At 40.6% G+C, this 17,274-nt stretch overlaps 1 protein-coding gene across 1 annotated transcript in view; it reads right to left on the reverse strand.

Annotated features, from left to right (window-relative positions):
• Positions 1–13,192: 13,192 nt before the first annotated feature.
• Positions 13,193–17,274, reverse strand: part of MEP1B (meprin A subunit beta) — a 35,482-nt gene continuing 31,400 nt past the window's right edge. Inside the window, exons 13-15 of the mRNA XM_069568303.1 lie at positions 16,668–16,791; positions 15,236–15,440; positions 13,193–13,363 (exon numbers count right to left, since the gene is read on the reverse strand). Coding sequence (XP_069424404.1) covers positions 13,349–13,363; positions 15,236–15,440; positions 16,668–16,791 — 344 coding nt within the window. The 3' untranslated portion in view covers positions 13,193–13,348. The remainder of the gene's footprint in view (positions 13,364–15,235; positions 15,441–16,667; positions 16,792–17,274) is intronic.

Genomic DNA, 17,274 nt, shown 5'->3' on the forward strand with positions numbered 1-17,274 from the left:
TTCACATCATCAGACACACTTAGCAGAATAGTTTCTTTCTGTTTGTTCTGCAAGTAGAGGTTTCATTTAGTTGGGATTTGCTGGATCATAACCACCTTAAACATTTAATGTAGGTTCTGCACAGGTTGCACTTAAAGGGCAGATCAGGTGAACCATCTCCCTCTCCTGAGGTATAGCCTGCTCCTCAGTGGAGTGAGGAGACAGAAAGTCCCAAATGGAGTCACTTGTGCTCAACTTGCATCACCAAGCCAAAACTTAATACCTGACTTAAGTGCAGTTTCAACCCCTCTGGGAAAGTAACCTTTAACCCAATCAACCTGGAAATCACCTGGTTAGCACTAGTGAGGTCATCTACCTCTTCCCATCCCCTTAGGAAGGTGGCCTGGCCTAAAATAATGCATTCTTTACTAATAATTTCCTTATTCTATCTCGTCAAGCCTTTAAAACCCTTCCCTGGGACTAACCGGGTTGTCTAGTGGCTAAGACTGTTAGTGTAGAAGGCTCAGGTTCAATCCCTGATCAGGGAACTAGATCCCACATACTGCAACTAAATATTCCACATGCCTCAACTAAGACCCAGTGTGGCTAAATAAATTACTTTTTTTTAAAAGTGCTTATGTTTAAAAAACAGGGGAAACAGTGGAAACAGTGTCAGACTTTATTTTTGGGGGCTCCAAAATCACTGCAGATGGTGACTGCAGCCATGAAATTAAAAGACGCTTACTCCTTGGAAGAAAAGTTATGACCAACCTAGATAGCATATTCAAAAGCAGAGACATTACTTTGCTGACTAAGGTCTATCTAGTCAAGGCTATGGTTTTTCCTGTGGTCATGTATGGATGTGAGAGTTGGACTGTGAAGAAGGCTGAGCGCCGAAGGATTGATGCTTTTGAACTGCGGTGCCGGAGAAGACTCTTGAGAGTCCCTTGGACTGCAAGGAGATCCAACTGGTCCATTCTGAAGGAGATCAGCTCTGGGATTTCTTTGGAGGGAATGATGCTAAAGCTGAAACTCCAGTACTTTGGCCACCTCATGCGAAGGGTTGACTCATTGGAAAAGACTCTGATGCTGGGAGGGATTGGGGGCAGCAGGAGAAGGGGACGACAGAGGATGAGATGGCTGGATGGCATCACCGACTCGATGGATGTGAGTCTGAGTGAATTCCGGGAGTTGGTGATGGACAGGGAGGCCTGGCATGCTGTGATTCATGGGGTCGCAAAGAGTCGGACACAACTGAGAGACTGAACTGAACTGATGTTCAAAAAAATACCCTTCCCTTTCTACAACTTGGTGGAACTCTTTTCAAGTTGACAGATGGAAAGTGAAAGTGAAAGTTGCTCAGTCATGTTGGACTCTTTGCAATTTCCTGAGCTAGGTAGTCCATGGAATTCTCCAGGCCAGAATACTGGAGTGGGTAGCCTCTCCCTTCTCCAGGGGATCTTCCCAACCCAGGGATCGAACCGAGGTCTCCCGCATTGCAGGCAGATTCTTTACTAGCTGAGCCAAAAGGGAAGCCCAATTTAGGACTCATTTAATAAAGCCAGTCTGAGCTTTAAATTTACTCAGTTGAATTTTCTGTTGTCTTACAGGTGGACCACACTGCCTACGGCATCACATGGACATAACAAAGTTAGAATAACCACAAGTTGAAAGCCAAATTGACCTAACTGTAAACATAATATTTTTCACCTGTCAAATAAGGACAATATGCATCACAAAGGATTGTTGTGAGACTTAAAAATATAAAACACCCCACAGAGTCTAGAATTGAGTACAGTTAAACGTACCCAGAAATTTTAGTTCTCTTCTCCTGACCAAGAAGGTTAGTTCTCCTTCTGATCATGCTGATTGCCAAAGTTCCAAAAGTTTATGGAGTGTCCATTTCCAGTGGCTTGTTTTTACCTCCTCGGTTGGTTTGAAATGGGTGTTTAACTGGCCAATAATTAATTGTTTCCATAACAGCATTTCCCAGTCATCTGAGAGTTCTGATGAAAATTTCCTATAATCGTTAACTCTTATGATGGCAAGCACTGTGTCTCTGATGTAAACTCTGAGGACTAGAGTCAGTGTTCTAGAAGGCTTCCAGGCTTTAATGGTCAGACTCGACTTCAGTGGTGAAATTTGGATTTATGGTAAAATTCTAGATGTCCAAGGATAATTATTTGTCCTCTTGGCAGTTCATGTTCTTATTTAAATATGATCTTTAAATATTAAAATATTTAATATTTGTTTTAAATTAAAATATTAAATTAAATAATTTAAATAGATATTTAATTTAATTATTATTTAAATTAATTAAAATTGAATTGAGTCAAAATTTAAATAAATAAATGTTTAATTAAATTAAAATTAAATATTTAATATTTGTTTAATATCTTTAAATATTAAAGATAATCAATGGAGCTTTTTAAAGTAAAAAGTAAAATAATTTTAATACTTTTTTTTTTAAAGAGAAATTTCCTAGAAGGAAGGAATGCCACAAGTTCATCATGTCAAAGAACATTTGATCTGGGTTTAAAGTTTTCACAGAGATTCCTTGTCCTCAATCTAATCTTTCAGGGTTCAAGGTCGGAGTCTCACTTTTGAAGATCTCAGTTTCTAACTGGTCTGTGCCACAGAGGGCTCTAGACCCCTGACTGGAATCAAGTTTCTATGAGCACAAGCTTGTTGACACATGTGTGAGTGTCTGTTGCATGGAAACATTTAATAGGCAAACAAGACATTCTAAGACAAACAACAGGACAGCAGAAAAAACAAAATAAAAAATTATACACAGATACATGAACTTTAAAGAACTAAAAAAAAAAATTAATTAATAAATAAAGATAATCTGAATGGAGTCCCATTCTTTCCAGGCCCCAAGCAGTGGTCTCCATAGAAATACAGGGATTTAAGGTCATTTTGAACCCTAAGATTAAATGCAGTTCACTCTCTCCCTAGAATTTCAAAGAACACATTAACTCATCAATATAACCAGGTACCAAAATGTACAGAAGAGTAAATGAAAGAGCAAATGTGCTTCTGTGGGTGTTTAATGACAAGGGCATGATTTTGCCTATGAAATAAGAGGTAACTAAATTCTACACAAAGTATGAAATTCTTTATTTGAAATAAAGAATCATTTGAAATAGCACAGTATTAAATGTCTTAGTAGAAAATCTGTCTCTCTGTGCAAAATTAAAACAATGGGAAACATCTTAAATTTAAAATTATTTTAGAATCTCTTAATTTTAAAACTAGTGGCCCACAAGAACTGAAAACTGTGATTATGCCCTAACCATAGGGCAATGCCACTTTAGCTGGTTTCCAAAAATACCCACTGTCCCTTGTCAGTCAAAACTGGTAGAAATAATTGATATCACAAACTTGCAATCATAGGCCTCACAAGTCTGACTTGACAGCCATGCTGCATGGCAGGCCTGGAACCACAGAACGATGCTTCCACAGGAAAAGGTCTTTAGATGATCAAATCCAACCTCATTTTACAGGGCGCAATATTCCTTTAAAGGAACCTACTATCTTCTCTGAACCAATGCTGAAAATTCTAGAACTGCCCCCACTGGAGAAGTAGTTAGCTACTTAATGCCTCAGTGATTATGCTTAGTCGCTCAGTCATGTACGACTCTTTGTGACCCTTTGGACTGTATCCTGCCAGGCTCCTCTGTCCATGGAATTTTTCAGGCAAGAATATTGGAGTGAATGTTCATTTCCTCCTCCAAGGGATCTTACCGACCCAGATCAAACCTGTGTCTCCTGCATTGTCGGTGGATTCTTTGCCCACTGAACCTTTGGGGAAGCCCTAACACCTCAGGCCACATGTCTTAAACAATCACAAGGAACAAGGACCATGGGAAAAATGACTAAAGAAAAATATCCTGCTGTGAGGATCATGGCAGGTACTGGATCACGACAGACTGAGATGGCTCCATTTCCCCTCTCACTTTAAAGAAAACTGAGTGTGAAAGGGGAGTTTTTGTATAATTGAAAAAGAGGGGACATTTATGTAAACTGTTACATGCTCCAGTTAAACCTTTGGAAACCAGTGTAAAAACAAAAATCCATACACTATTAAAAAGGTTAAAGCCTGAGATTAACGGGTAATTCAAGTTTGAACCCAGTATGGCCACATGATATTAATAAATGGCATTTTACCAAAGTGTATATGTACCTGCAGCCTTCTCAGGTGGTGTGAGTGGTAAAGAACCTGCTTGCCAATGCAGGAGACCTAAGAGACTCGGGTTCGATCCCTGGGTCAGGAAGATCCCCCAGAGGAGGTCATGGCAACCCACTCCAGTACTCTTGCCTGGAGAATCCCATGGGCAGAGGAGCCTGGGGGGCTACAGTCTATAGGGTCACAGAGAGTCAGATATGACTGAAGTGACTTAGCATGCATGCACACCTACATACCTGTTCATTCCCTTGTCTTTACAAAATCTTCACATATATACATGAGTAATATGACTATACTCATATATAAGAAACTGGAGAGGTTTTCCTCTATTGCTCCCAGAATTAAGAATATAAACTTCTCAAAAATGTATCTCAATCTCAATTTGGAAATTCCAGATTATGGAATAGTAACAGTTTGCCCAGGCTTCCCTAGTGGCTCAGTTGTAAAAAATCCACCTGCCAATGTAGCCATTGCAGGAGATGCAGGTTCAATCCCAGGTTTGGGAAGATCCCTTGGAGGAGGAAATAGCAATCCATTCCAGTATTCTTGCCTGGGAAATCCTATGGACAGAGGAGCCTGGCAGGCTACAGTCCATGGGGTCACAATGAGTTGAACACAACTTAGTAACTGAACTACATAACAAGACAGCTTGCCCATAATTTGGTGTGTTAATCATCCAAGAACCAAACAGTAGGAGACTAATAACATTTGCAACACAGAGAGTCATGACCTGCATAGAGAAAAACAATGATGAGATCTGCTTTTGAAGGGTTAAACTCTCTTAACCAGGGTTTTAATTGTAAACTGCCATGGACATGTGTTGGGAGCAGAGGCAAATACACAATTATAAAAACTACTTTTAGTTTGAAAAAATTGCTGAGAAAAAGCCATTATCATCCAAGATACTTGCTTCTGCTTTCTTACCCTGCCATTCATCATCCTTTTGATTTCCTTTTCTAGCAACAGCAGCTCTTACTTACACGATGGTTATGATGTGCCAGGCACTCTTCTAGGCACTTTGCATGTATTATGTAGTTTATTGTTCCAACAACATTGTAAGCTAAGCATTATTACTACTCAGTGTAGAGATGAGGAAATGAAGGCACAGACAGATTATGTAACTCTCCCAGGTCACACCACAAGTGTGCGGTAAGATTTGAACCAGGGCAGTCTGGCTTCAGAGTCTTAATCACCAGCATGTGGGCAACAATGTCTCTTTTGTGCTAAAACAACTCCCTACAACTCCCTCTGATTAGTGGTATATTCATCCAGTGAAATATTATTCAGCTGTGAAAAGGAATGCTATACTGATATATGCTACAATATAAATGAACCTTGAAAATCTTATGCTAAATGAAAGAAGCCCAACATAAAAGGTCACATATTATGTGATTCTAGTTACACAAAATGTCCAGAATAGGCATATCCATAAAGACAGAAAGCAAATTAGTGGTTGCCAAGGACTGCAGCGGGTTTGTGGGTGCTAGAGCAAGGAGGAAGAGAAATAACTGTTTAATGGATATGCAATGTTCTTTGGGGTGATTAAAATGGTTTTCCAGCACATAATGATGGTCATGATATAACATTAAGTGAAGTCGCTCAGTCATGTCCGACTCTTTGTGACCCCATGGACTGTAGCCTACCACACTCCTCCATCCATGGGATTTTCCAGGCAACAGTACTGGAGTGGGTTGCCATTTCCTTCTCCAGAGCATCCTCCCAACCCAGGGATTGAACTCGGGTCTCCACTGTCTGAGCCACCAGGGAAGCCCTACTGATATAACATTGGGATGTTCTAAATGTCCCTTTAAAATGGTTAAAATGGTGGATTTTGTTGTTTTAAAATTTTTATCACAATAAAAATGTCAGAAAAAAAAAAAAAGAAAGCAATGATGGATAGAATTGCTGGTGTCTTAGCACAAATCAAGGCAATGTACCAAGCTATACCAATAGTCATTGCAATCTTCACTGTGACATATTGTGTTAAATAAATCAATAAATGAGTAATTTTAAAGCCAATCTTACTCAAAAATATCCTTAATGAAGCAATAAATATGATTAACTTTATAAAATCTCAACCCTTGAGCATACGTATTTTTTCTACTCTGTCTGATAAAATGGAATGTATTAATAAAGGCACTTTTGTTTCATAATGAAGCATGGCTAAGTTAAGGAAAAGAACCTGTAAGATTTTTGAGTTGTGAGATGAATTAGCCATTTTTCTCATAGAACATCGCTTTTACTTTAAAAAAAAAAAACAAACTTGAAGGACAAACAATGGTTATTTAAACTTAGTTATTGTACAGATTTTTTTCAAAATTGAAAGAAGGCTATGATTTTACATACATATATAATGTAATATATATGAAGTTTAATATATTATATATGATTTTTAGTGTCTATGGCTTTTATAGTGGTTGCTTTAGGTATTACATTAGGTATATAATGATAAATTTAATAATTCAAAGAATACTGGCGCTTTTAACCAAAAAAAAAAAAAAATGTTCAAGTTGGATTTAGAGAAAGCAGAGGAACCAGAGATCAAATTGCCAACATCTGGGGGATCACAGAAAAAGCAAGAGAATTCCAGAAAAATATCTACTTCTGCTTCATTGACTACACTAAAGCCTTTGACTGTGTGGAAAACAAACTGTGGAAAATTCTTAAACAGATGGGATTACCAGACACCGCCTTACCTGCCTCCTGAGAAATCTGTATGCAGGTCAAGAAGCAACAGTTAGGGTACTGTTTCTGCCCCCTTCTGATGCCTATGTCAGAAGCCTTCTCTATCTCCTTTATACTTTAATAAAACTTTATTACACAAAAGGTCTGAGCTAGCAAGCCTCGTCTCTGGCCCTGGATTGAATTCTTCTCCTCTGGAGGCCAAGAATCCTGGCGTCTTTGTGAGGTTCAGCAACAGCCTTTCATCTTGGGGGCTCGTCAGGGACTCTTCAGGACAAGATGGGCCTGATCATCTATGTGAGCCTACTTCTGCTGACTCCAAAAATACTGAGTCTGCCATTTGATCCTCAAGACAATGCCATCCTGTCCTGGGCTCATTCCTATGCAGCATTTCACAATCAGTCTAACTGCTGAGTCTGTGGGGCATTCCCCTCTTCATCAGTGGAAGGCTTCCTGTGGTGGACATCTCCACTTCAAGGAAAAGACTTTCTCCAAGTCTGCAAATACCTTCGACAATAATCGCATGTGATGCCTCTTCTTAAACTAATAAGATGACATCTAATAACCTTAAGATGGACTGATGTAACTATGGACATAATATGACTTTTAATTTTGATTTTAACTTGTTTTAATGACTATTTTGCCTTGCATCTGGAACTGTGTAATTAGATTTGTTTCTAGTCGCATGAAGGCTTTTAAGTTACGAAAGGTTGTCCAAGCTCCTACAAGTGCCACAGCCTCCTCCAACTATTACTTGGGCCCTCTGGATCAGAGACCCTCAATATGAGGGTTAGGAGAATATGTTGCCTCAACAATTTAGGGACCATGCCCTAAACAGCAGGAAGTAGTTATGGAATGAAAAGGACACCCCATTCCCCTGGCAACATAATTCTCCTAAAAGAAAAGGGGGGAATGAGAGAGTCATTTCCTAGGCAGGTTGATGAGAAGTCTAGGAGTCCCCAAGGAGAGAGGGGTCTGGAATTCTCAAGGAGGAAGAAAGGACAAACTTTTTTTTCCCTCTACATTCCTTAGGATTATATAACAATAATGTATCCTGCCTGAGGACAGTCTCTGGATTAAACTTTCTGGCTAATGAATCAAGGCAAATTGGAAGTGGTCAGAGATGGCAAGAGTGAACGTCGACATTCTAGGAATCAGCAAACTAAAATGGACTGGAATGGGTAAGTTTAACTCAGATGACCATTATATCTGCTTGCAGGAATCCTTCAGAAGAAATGGAGTAGCCGTCATGTTCAATAAAAGAGTCCAAAATGCAGTACTTGGATGCAGTCTCAAAAACAACAGAATGATCTCTGTTCGTTTTCAAGGCAAACCATTCAATATCACAGTAATCCAAGTCTATGCCCCAACCAGTAATGCTGAAGAAGCTGAAGTTGAATGGTTCTATGAAGACCTACAAGACCTTTTAGAACTAACACCCAAAAAGATATCCTTTTTATTATAGGGGACTGGAATGCAAAAGTTGGAAGTCAAGAAACACCTGGAGTAACAGGCAAATTTGGCCTTGGAATGCAGAATAAAGCAGGGCAAAGACTAATATTGTTTTGCCAAGAAAATGCACTGGTCATAGCAAACACCCTCTTCCAACAACACAAGAGAAGACTCTACACATGGACATCACCAGATGGTCAACACCAAAACCAGATTGATTATATTCTTTGCAGCCAAAGATGGAGAAGCTCTATACAGTGAACAAAAACAAGACCAGGAGCTGACTGTGGCTCAGATCATGAACTCCTTATTACCAAATTCAGACTTAAATTGAAGAAGGTAGGGAAAACCGCGAGAACATTCAGGTATGACCTAAATCAAATCCCTTATGATTACACAGTGAAGGTGAAGGTGAAGTCGCTCAGTCGTGTCCGACTCTTTGCGACCCCATGGACTGTAGCCTACCAGGCTCCTCCATCTATGGGATTCTCCAGGCAAGAATACTGCAGTGGGTTGCAATTTCCTTCTCCAGGGGATCTTCCCGACCCAGGGATTGAACCCAGGTCTCCCACATTGGAGGCAGACGCTTTAACCTCTGAGCCACCAGTACAGTGGAAGTGAGAAATAGATTTAAGGGACTAGATCTGACAGAGTGCCCGATGAACTATGGATTGAGGTTCGTGACATTGTACAGGAGACAGGGATCAAGACCATCCCCACAGAAAAGAAATGCAAAAAGGCAAAATGGCTGTCTGCGGAGGCCTTACAAATAGCTGTGAAAAGAAGAGAGATGAAAAGCAAAGGAGAAAAGGAAAGATATAAGCATCTGAATGCAGAGTTCCAAAGAACAGCAAGAACAGATAAGAAAGTTTTCTTCAGCGATCAATGCAAAGAAATAGAAGGAAAGAACAGAATGGGAAAGACTAGAGATCTCTTCAAGAAAATTAGAGATACCAAGGAAACATTTCATGCAAAGATGGGCTTGATAAAGGACAGAAATGGTATGGACCTAACAGAAGCAGAAGATATTAAGAAGAGGTGGCAAGAAAACAGGGAAGAACTGTGCAAAAAGATCTTTACGACCCAGATAATCACGATGGTGTGATCACTCATCTAGAGCCAGACATCCTGGAATGTGAAGTCCAGTGGGCCTTAGAAAGCATCACTACAAACAAAGCTAGTGGAGGTGATGGAATTCCAGTGGAGCTATTTCAAATCCTGAAAGATGATGCTGTGAAAGTGCTGCCCTCAATATGCCAGCACATTTGGAAAACTCAGCAGTGGCCACAGGACTGGAAAAGGTCATTCTGCATTCCAATTCCAAAGAAAGGCAATGCTAAAGAATGCTCAAACTACCACAGAATTGCACTCATCTCACATACTAATAAAGTAATGCTCAAAATTCTCCAAGCCAAGCTTCAGCAATACGTGAACCACGAACTTCCTAATGTTCAAGCTGGTTTTAGAAAAGGCAGAAGAACCAGAGATCAAATTGCCAACCTCCGCTGGATCGTGGAAAAAGCAAGAGAGTTCCAGAAAAACATCTATTTCTGTTTTATTGACTATACCAAAGCCTTTGACTGTGTGGATCACAATAAACTGTGGAAAATTCTGAAAGAGATGGGAATACCAGACCACCTGACCTGCCTCTTGAGAAATCTGTATCCAGGTCAGGAAGCAAGTTAGAACTGGACATGGAACAACAGAAAGGTTTCAAATAGGAAAAGGAGTACGTCAAGGCTGTATATTGTCACCCTGCTTATTTAACTTCTATGCAGAGTACATCATGAGAAATGCTGGACTGGAAGAAACACAGGCTGGAATCAAGATTGCCAGGAGAAATATCAGTAACCTCAGATATGCAGATGACACCACCCTTATGGCAGAAAGTGAAGAGGAACTAAAAAGCCTCTTGATGAAAGTGAAAGTGGAGAGTGAAAAAGCTGACTTAAAGCTCAACATTCAGAAAATGAAGATCATGGCATCTGGTCCTATCACTTCATGGGAAATAGATGGGGAAATAGTGGAAACAGTGTCAGACTTTATTTTTGAGGGCTCCAAAATCACTGCAGATGGTGACTGCAGCCATGAAATTAAAAGACGCTTACTCCTTGGAAGAAAAGTTATAACCAACCTAGATAGCATATTCAAAAGCAGAGACATTACTTTGCCGACTGAGGTCCATCTAGTCAAGGCTATGGTTTTTCCTGTGGTCATGTATGGATGTGAGAGTTGGACTGTGAAGAAGGCTGAGCGCCAAAGAATTGATGCTTTTGAAGTGTGGTGTTGAAGAAGACTCTTGAGAGTCCCTTGGACTGCAAGGAGATCCAACCAGTCCATTCTGAAGGACATCAGCCCTGGGATTTCTTTGGAAGGAATGATGCTAAAGCTGAAACTCCAGTACTTTGGCCACTTCATGTGAAGAGTTGACTCATTGGAAAAGACTCTGATGCTGGGAGGGATTGGGTGCAGGAGGAGAAGGGGACTACCGAGAATGAGATGGCTGGATGGCATCACTGACTCAATGGATGTGAATCTGAGCAAACTCCGGGAGTTGGTGATGGACAGGGAGGCCTGGCGTGCTGCGATTCATGGGGTTGCAAAGAGTCGGACATGACTGAGCGAGTGAACTGAACTGAACTGAATCCTGTTATCTTAAAATGTAAATTATGGGAGTAGGTCTGTTGAGGTCTTTACAACCTCCAGACATTCTTTTGGTTTATTGGAGAGACTATAACTCCACTGCTAACACTAGCAAGAGGGTACTCTTTCTGCCCCTTTCTGATGCCTATGTCAGAAGCTTTCTCTGTCTCCTTTATACTTTAATAAAACTTTATTACACACACACAAAAAAAGAAGCAACAGTTAAAACCGGACATGGAACAACAGACTGGTTCCAAATCAGGAAAGGAGTATGTCAAGGATATATATTGTCACCTTGCTTATTTATTTAATTTATATGCAGAGTACATCAAGTGAAATGCTGGGCTGGATGAAGCACAAGTCGGAATCAAGTTTGCTGGGAGAAATATCGATAACTTCAGATACCACCTTTATGACAGAAAATGAAGAGGAACTAAAGAGCCTCTTGATGAAAGTGAAAGAGGAGAGTGAAAACCTGGCTTAAAACTCAACATTCAAAACAGGAAGATCATGGCAAATAGATGGGGAAACAATGAAAACAGTGACAAACTTTCTTTTCTTGGGCTCCAAAATCACTGCAGATGGTGACTGCAGCCATGAAATTAAAAGACACTTGCTCCTTGGAAGAAAAGCTATGACCAACCTAGACAGCATATTAAAAAGTAGACATCATTTTGCCGACAAGGTCTGTATAGTCAAAGCTATGGCTTTTCCATTAGCCATGCATGGATGTAAAGTTGGACCATAAAGAAAGCTGAGTGCCGAAGAATTGATGCTTTTGAACTGTTGGAGGACTCTTGTGAGTCATTTGGACTGCAAGGAGATCCAATCAGTCAATCCTAAAGAAATCAGTCCTGAATATTCATTGGAAGGACTGATGCTGAAGCTGAAGCTCCAATATTCTGGCCACCCGATAAGAAGAGCTGACTCATTAGAAAAGATTCTGATGCTGGCAAAGATTGAAGGCAGGAGGAGAAGGGGACGACAGAGGATGAGATGGTTGGATGGCATCACCGACTCAATGCACATGAGTTTGAGTAAGTTCCGGGAGTTGGTGATGGACCAGGAAGCCCAGTGTGCTGCAATTCATGGGGTTGCAAAGTCAGACACAACTGAGCAACTGAACTGAACTGAATTATAAATCAATAAGATGTAACATTATGTGTAAATTATTTATGAATATATATATATATAGATAACATGTAATACAATTCAACAGAGAAAATAATGCCAAAAATTAACTCCAACCTAAACCTTACACCTTGTACAAAAATTAACTCAAAATGTATTATTGAGTTAAATATAAAACAAAAAATATACAAAACATTTTTTAAATAGGAGAAAATATTCAGGATCTAGGAGTAGACAAAGATTTCTTAGATTTGACACCAAAACCACAATCCACTAAAATTAAAAAAATGATCAACTGAACTTTATCAAAATTAAAACCTTCTGCTCTGCAAAATATTATTTTAAGTAAATAAGGCAAGTGGCAGAGTGGGAAAATATGTTTCCAAACCACCTGTTTGACAATGAAATAGATAGATCAAAATATATTAAAAGTTCTCTAGACACTGTAAGAGCAAAAATCTCATTCAGAGCATGAGTGAAAGATGTAAAGAGATAGTCCACTGAAGATGCTATAGAGACAGCAAATAAGCACATGAAAAGAGGTTCAGTATCATGAGTCACTAGGGACCTGCAGACTAAAACCACAATGAGATATCACTTAACAGGCATGGCTAAAATAAAAAATAGTGACAAGGGAATTCCCTGGCAGTCTAGTGTTTAGGACTCTGCTCTCTCACTGCTGAAGGCCTGGGTTTAATTCCTGGCTGGGGAATTAAAATTCTACAAGCCTTAAGCGTGATTAAATAATAATAATAAAGAAAACAAGGAAGTAGCCACTTTCAGATGGAGGGGCAGATGTCCCCAGGGAGAACGGAGCTGCCCTCTGCTCTCTGTCCATCGGGACAGGACAACATGGCAATGGGGAGATTCTACATGGAAGCTCATTCCCATTGGGCAATTTCTAGGGAATGGCCTGTGAGGCCATGGCACTTGGCCCCCAAAGAGAAGGATCAGTCACTTGGAAAGCTATTCCCAGTTCTCTCTCTCTCTGACTTATAAACAGTGTTTTTCTTCCACAACAGCCTGAATTGCTTCTCCACTTTATCTATTTTTATTTTTCAATTTTTTTTAATCCCTTCCTTTAAAAACAAAAACACAGCAACATCTCACCAATTAGACTTTTACCAAAATAATGATTTATAGTGTACCCAGCTATTTACAGAGAGAAGATCCATTTACAGAAGGAGGAAGTGGTTGTAATATATTGTGGGTGAATCCATGATGAAGAATCTTTCATTTCATTTGCTGGCTGTATTGCAGAGTTAATCTTCAAAGTGCATATTGCTAAAGGGGGGAAGAACAATTGATGACTTAATTTCTAAATTTAATAACTGTCATTGAAATGCATCACAATGAAACGGTCTCATGTTTCAGCGAAGCACCCTCTACAGTCTTCTGGCTTCCCTCCCAGCTGGCATCCTTTCCAGGCTTGGACTTCAGGAAAATGCACAGGCATCTCCCACTTTATTCAGATGTTCAGATATCAGGGTGAGCACACACTTCAGACTCAGAAAAAAAGGTCATTTCAGTTTCAGATTTAAACTAGAGGTAGAGGTTCTGCTATCAGTGAATAAACTGTAGAAAGGCCTTGTGACCCCATGGACTGTAACCCGCCAAGCTCCTCTGTCCATGGAATTCTCCACGCAAGACTACTGGAGCGGGTTGCCATTTCCTTCTCTAGGGGATCTTTCCCACCTAGGAATCCTATATCTCCTGCATTGCAGGCAGATTCTTTATGGTTTGAGCCACCAGGGAAGCCCCAGAAATGCCTAGACTAAGTTGATTCCTTACTCTTGGGCATGTGTTTAAATGACCCAGAGGCAAAACAGTTGTGTTGTTATGTTATGGGGTGTGTGTGTGTGTGTGTGTGTGTGTGTGTGTTTCCATTTAAGGCCCTAATAGTTCCTTTATTGAATTAACTTCCTTCTTTTTCTGCTCTTTGTTTTATCATTTTACTTCCAACTTTAGCTCGATAAATCAACCTTTATAATAGTGCTTACATCTTTCAGTTTCCAGAGGACTATCTTGGTAGTCTCACCCTTCAGCTAACCAGTCCTCTCCTCTCTAATCACTTCCCCCACCATAGTTACTCCAACCCCCAAGTACTTCCCTAATGGCCCTGGGTTTCCACCAGGTTGACCTACTGGATCACTGGTTGATCTGTCCCTTTTAAGTCATAAGATAAGCTGGAAATATCTGTTTGTTTGTTTGTTTTTTAAAAAAACAAACCTATTAATATATACATTTTAAGTACTTTTCTAATGAGCTTGTGAAGGAAGAGATCCACTGCCTTATGACTAGCTTTAAATATCTTCCTGAGGTTCAGGAAACATGACAGCTGTATATGAGAATAAAACTGTTTGCTTTCTGTTCATTATCATTGTCCATTTTTTGAATAACTTCACAAAAAATTTAGTGTAGTTTATCTTTAGACAAAAATTTAGTTTGTCTTTAACAAACAAGGGTCTTCAAACAAATAAGTCTGTCCACTTAAAAAAAATCATAACTTTAAAATAGAGCTGCCTGGTCAAGCTTCCCTCACTCCATCACTTGTATCCCTGGTAAATATCCTTTATGCCAATACCTATCTCAGAGTCTCTGCTTCCCCCAGGGTAATTTCAAGAGTCTGTTGCAATTCTGGAGACCATCTAAGGCAAGGCTTTAAAATTTCTACTTGAAAACCTTGTCTTAGAGTTATCACACCTGAAGCCAGAATTAGTTGGAATCTTCTTTAATGCAAATGCCCCAAGTGTGCCTAGCACCCACTTTCTACAAGCCTGAGCTCAGCCTTTAGAACAAAGACATTTACATGGTTCATCTTTCCACTTAACCAGGTAGAATGAAATGTGTAGGCAAAAATCAGTCGTGCCTTTCAGGAGGGTCACAGACTCCCACCTCAGAAAACTGCAGAACCATACACAATTCTAGGTACAGTTTCAGGAGGATAATAAGCCTCCCCTCCAAAAGTTTTCAAGGATTCCAATTTAAGAATCGTTGATTTATAGTGAAAGTAACAAAAACTCATAGTCTCCAAGCCTTTTTCCCCAGGACAGGGAATAGAAAAAAAAATTTTTTAAGATATTAAAAAAGTCCTAATTTTTCTTTATATGATTCCATCAGTGGGTTTTGAGTAACCAAATATCAGAGTCAACTTACATTTTCCATAATAGTGTTGACTGTCCTTGAACTTGGCTCCTTACGATACTTCTTCCTGGTACAGTAGATGCTGACAAGAGTGACGATCAGCATCAGGGCAAACACAGCGGCAGTGGAAGATGTGGCGATGACAATGGTGTCTCGTGTTGACCCTCTCTTTTCACACCTTTCTCCCATGTACCACCAGTCATCCCCCGACCGACACCTACACGTTTGAAACATGACTGAGTTATGAGCTGACATTTAAATCTGAAAATCTTCACCATTGAAGGTGTGGGTCAACACTCAGGTCATTGACAGATGGAACCATTGGTCACCCTCTCAGACTGAAAGGATTGGTTAAACTAGCCCAGGAAGCCAGGCAGGGCCAACAGCAAGGAGCAATGAAATTATTCCTAATCTGGGATTTAAAACAGCAGCTCCTAGCTGGGGAAGAAAGTCAGCACAGACAGTGGAGAAAATTTAGTTCTCAGTGTCCCAGTCTGGAACATCCCAGCTGTCACTATGGCCAGGTTCTTCTCAGAATTTAGGTATCTCCATCTACGGAATGCGGACAGTCACGTTGACCACACCAGACTGTTATGAGGATTTATAACTCATGAGGACTATTTCAGGCAATTAGAAAAGAATGTGCGGGCTTCCCTGGTGGCTCAGTGGCAAAGAATCAACGTGCCAAAGCAGCAGACGTGGGTTCCATCCCTGATCAGGGAGGATCCCACCTGCCTCAGAGCAACTAAAGCTGTGAGCCTGTGCTCCAGAGCCCAGGAGCCACAACTACCGAAGCCCATGCACCCCAGAGCCCGTGCTCCCCAACAGGAGAAGCCACCACAGGGAGCAGCCTGAGCACCACAGCCAGAGAGAAGCGTCCACTCTCTGCAGTTACAGAAAAATCCATATAACAAGGAGAAGGAAAAGGCACCCCACTCCAGTACTCTTGCCTGGAAAATCCCATGGACAGAGGAGCCTGACAGGCTACAGTCCATGGGGTTGCAAAGAGTTGGACATGACTGAGTGACTTCACTTCACTCACTTCATATTTTATCACTGGAGAAGAAATAGCAATCCACTCCAGTACTCTTGCCTGGAGAATCCCATGGACAGAGGAATCTGGTGGGCCATGGTCCATGGGGTCTCAGAGAGTCGGACACAACTGAAGTGACTAAGCACACATGCATGCCACATAGCAACAAAGACCCAGCAGAGCCATAAATAAACAAAATCTAAAAAATATATAATGTACTCACTTTACATTAATAATTTCATTGTTCTACTGGCAACCCAAACTCCCAAATGGAGAGCAAACAATAAATACCCTATGAACAGTTGTGAGATGAGAATCAACTGATTTCACTCATATGAAATATCACATGAATCATACATTGTGGGAATGAAACAAATAGCTAACGAAAGGATGAGGAGATGGCACCCTTACCTGCACTCAGCTTTGCCATTCTGGAGAATGCAGATCCCATCATTCTCACACCTGAAACTTGTGCAGAGGTCATTGACGTCCAAGGTTGGAAGTGGGTCATTTTGTGTATTAAGGTGGGATATGTCTAAGGAGGATGGGGGGAGAGCGGGTAGGGAAGTCAGTTGGGGTTTAATGAGCATTTGATCTTTAAGTTCAAAATCAAACGTTCAGTTTGTAATACATTCAGGTAATCTTAAAGCACTGTCCAGTAACATTCACAGGAGTGAAAAAATCAAACAGGCGGGTTGAGAGCTAGCCTCCAAGGGAAGCTGGGCCAGCCTGTGGAGCTACAGCTGAACATGTGTTTGCCTGGGTCTGGGCTCACCTGAGCTCGAAGGGGAGCCTGTGTTCCGAATCCGAAGGGACCAACAAGGAAACAAAAGCTCAGAAATGCAAAGAAATGCAAAGAGGCCCTTGCCCAAGATCACAGGTCTCTTGCATGGCAGAGCAAGTAGATAGATATTCAGCACAAGATACCAGGTCCCCTGACAACCAAGAATCTGTTCTTTTCGGTGTTTTCTGATCCAAACAGGGTCAAACAGACATGATGAACATATGAATTTGTCTC

Source organism: Ovis canadensis, chromosome 23, assembly GCF_042477335.2.
Source record: "Ovis canadensis isolate MfBH-ARS-UI-01 breed Bighorn chromosome 23, ARS-UI_OviCan_v2, whole genome shotgun sequence".
NCBI lineage: Eukaryota > Metazoa > Chordata > Mammalia > Artiodactyla > Bovidae > Ovis > Ovis canadensis.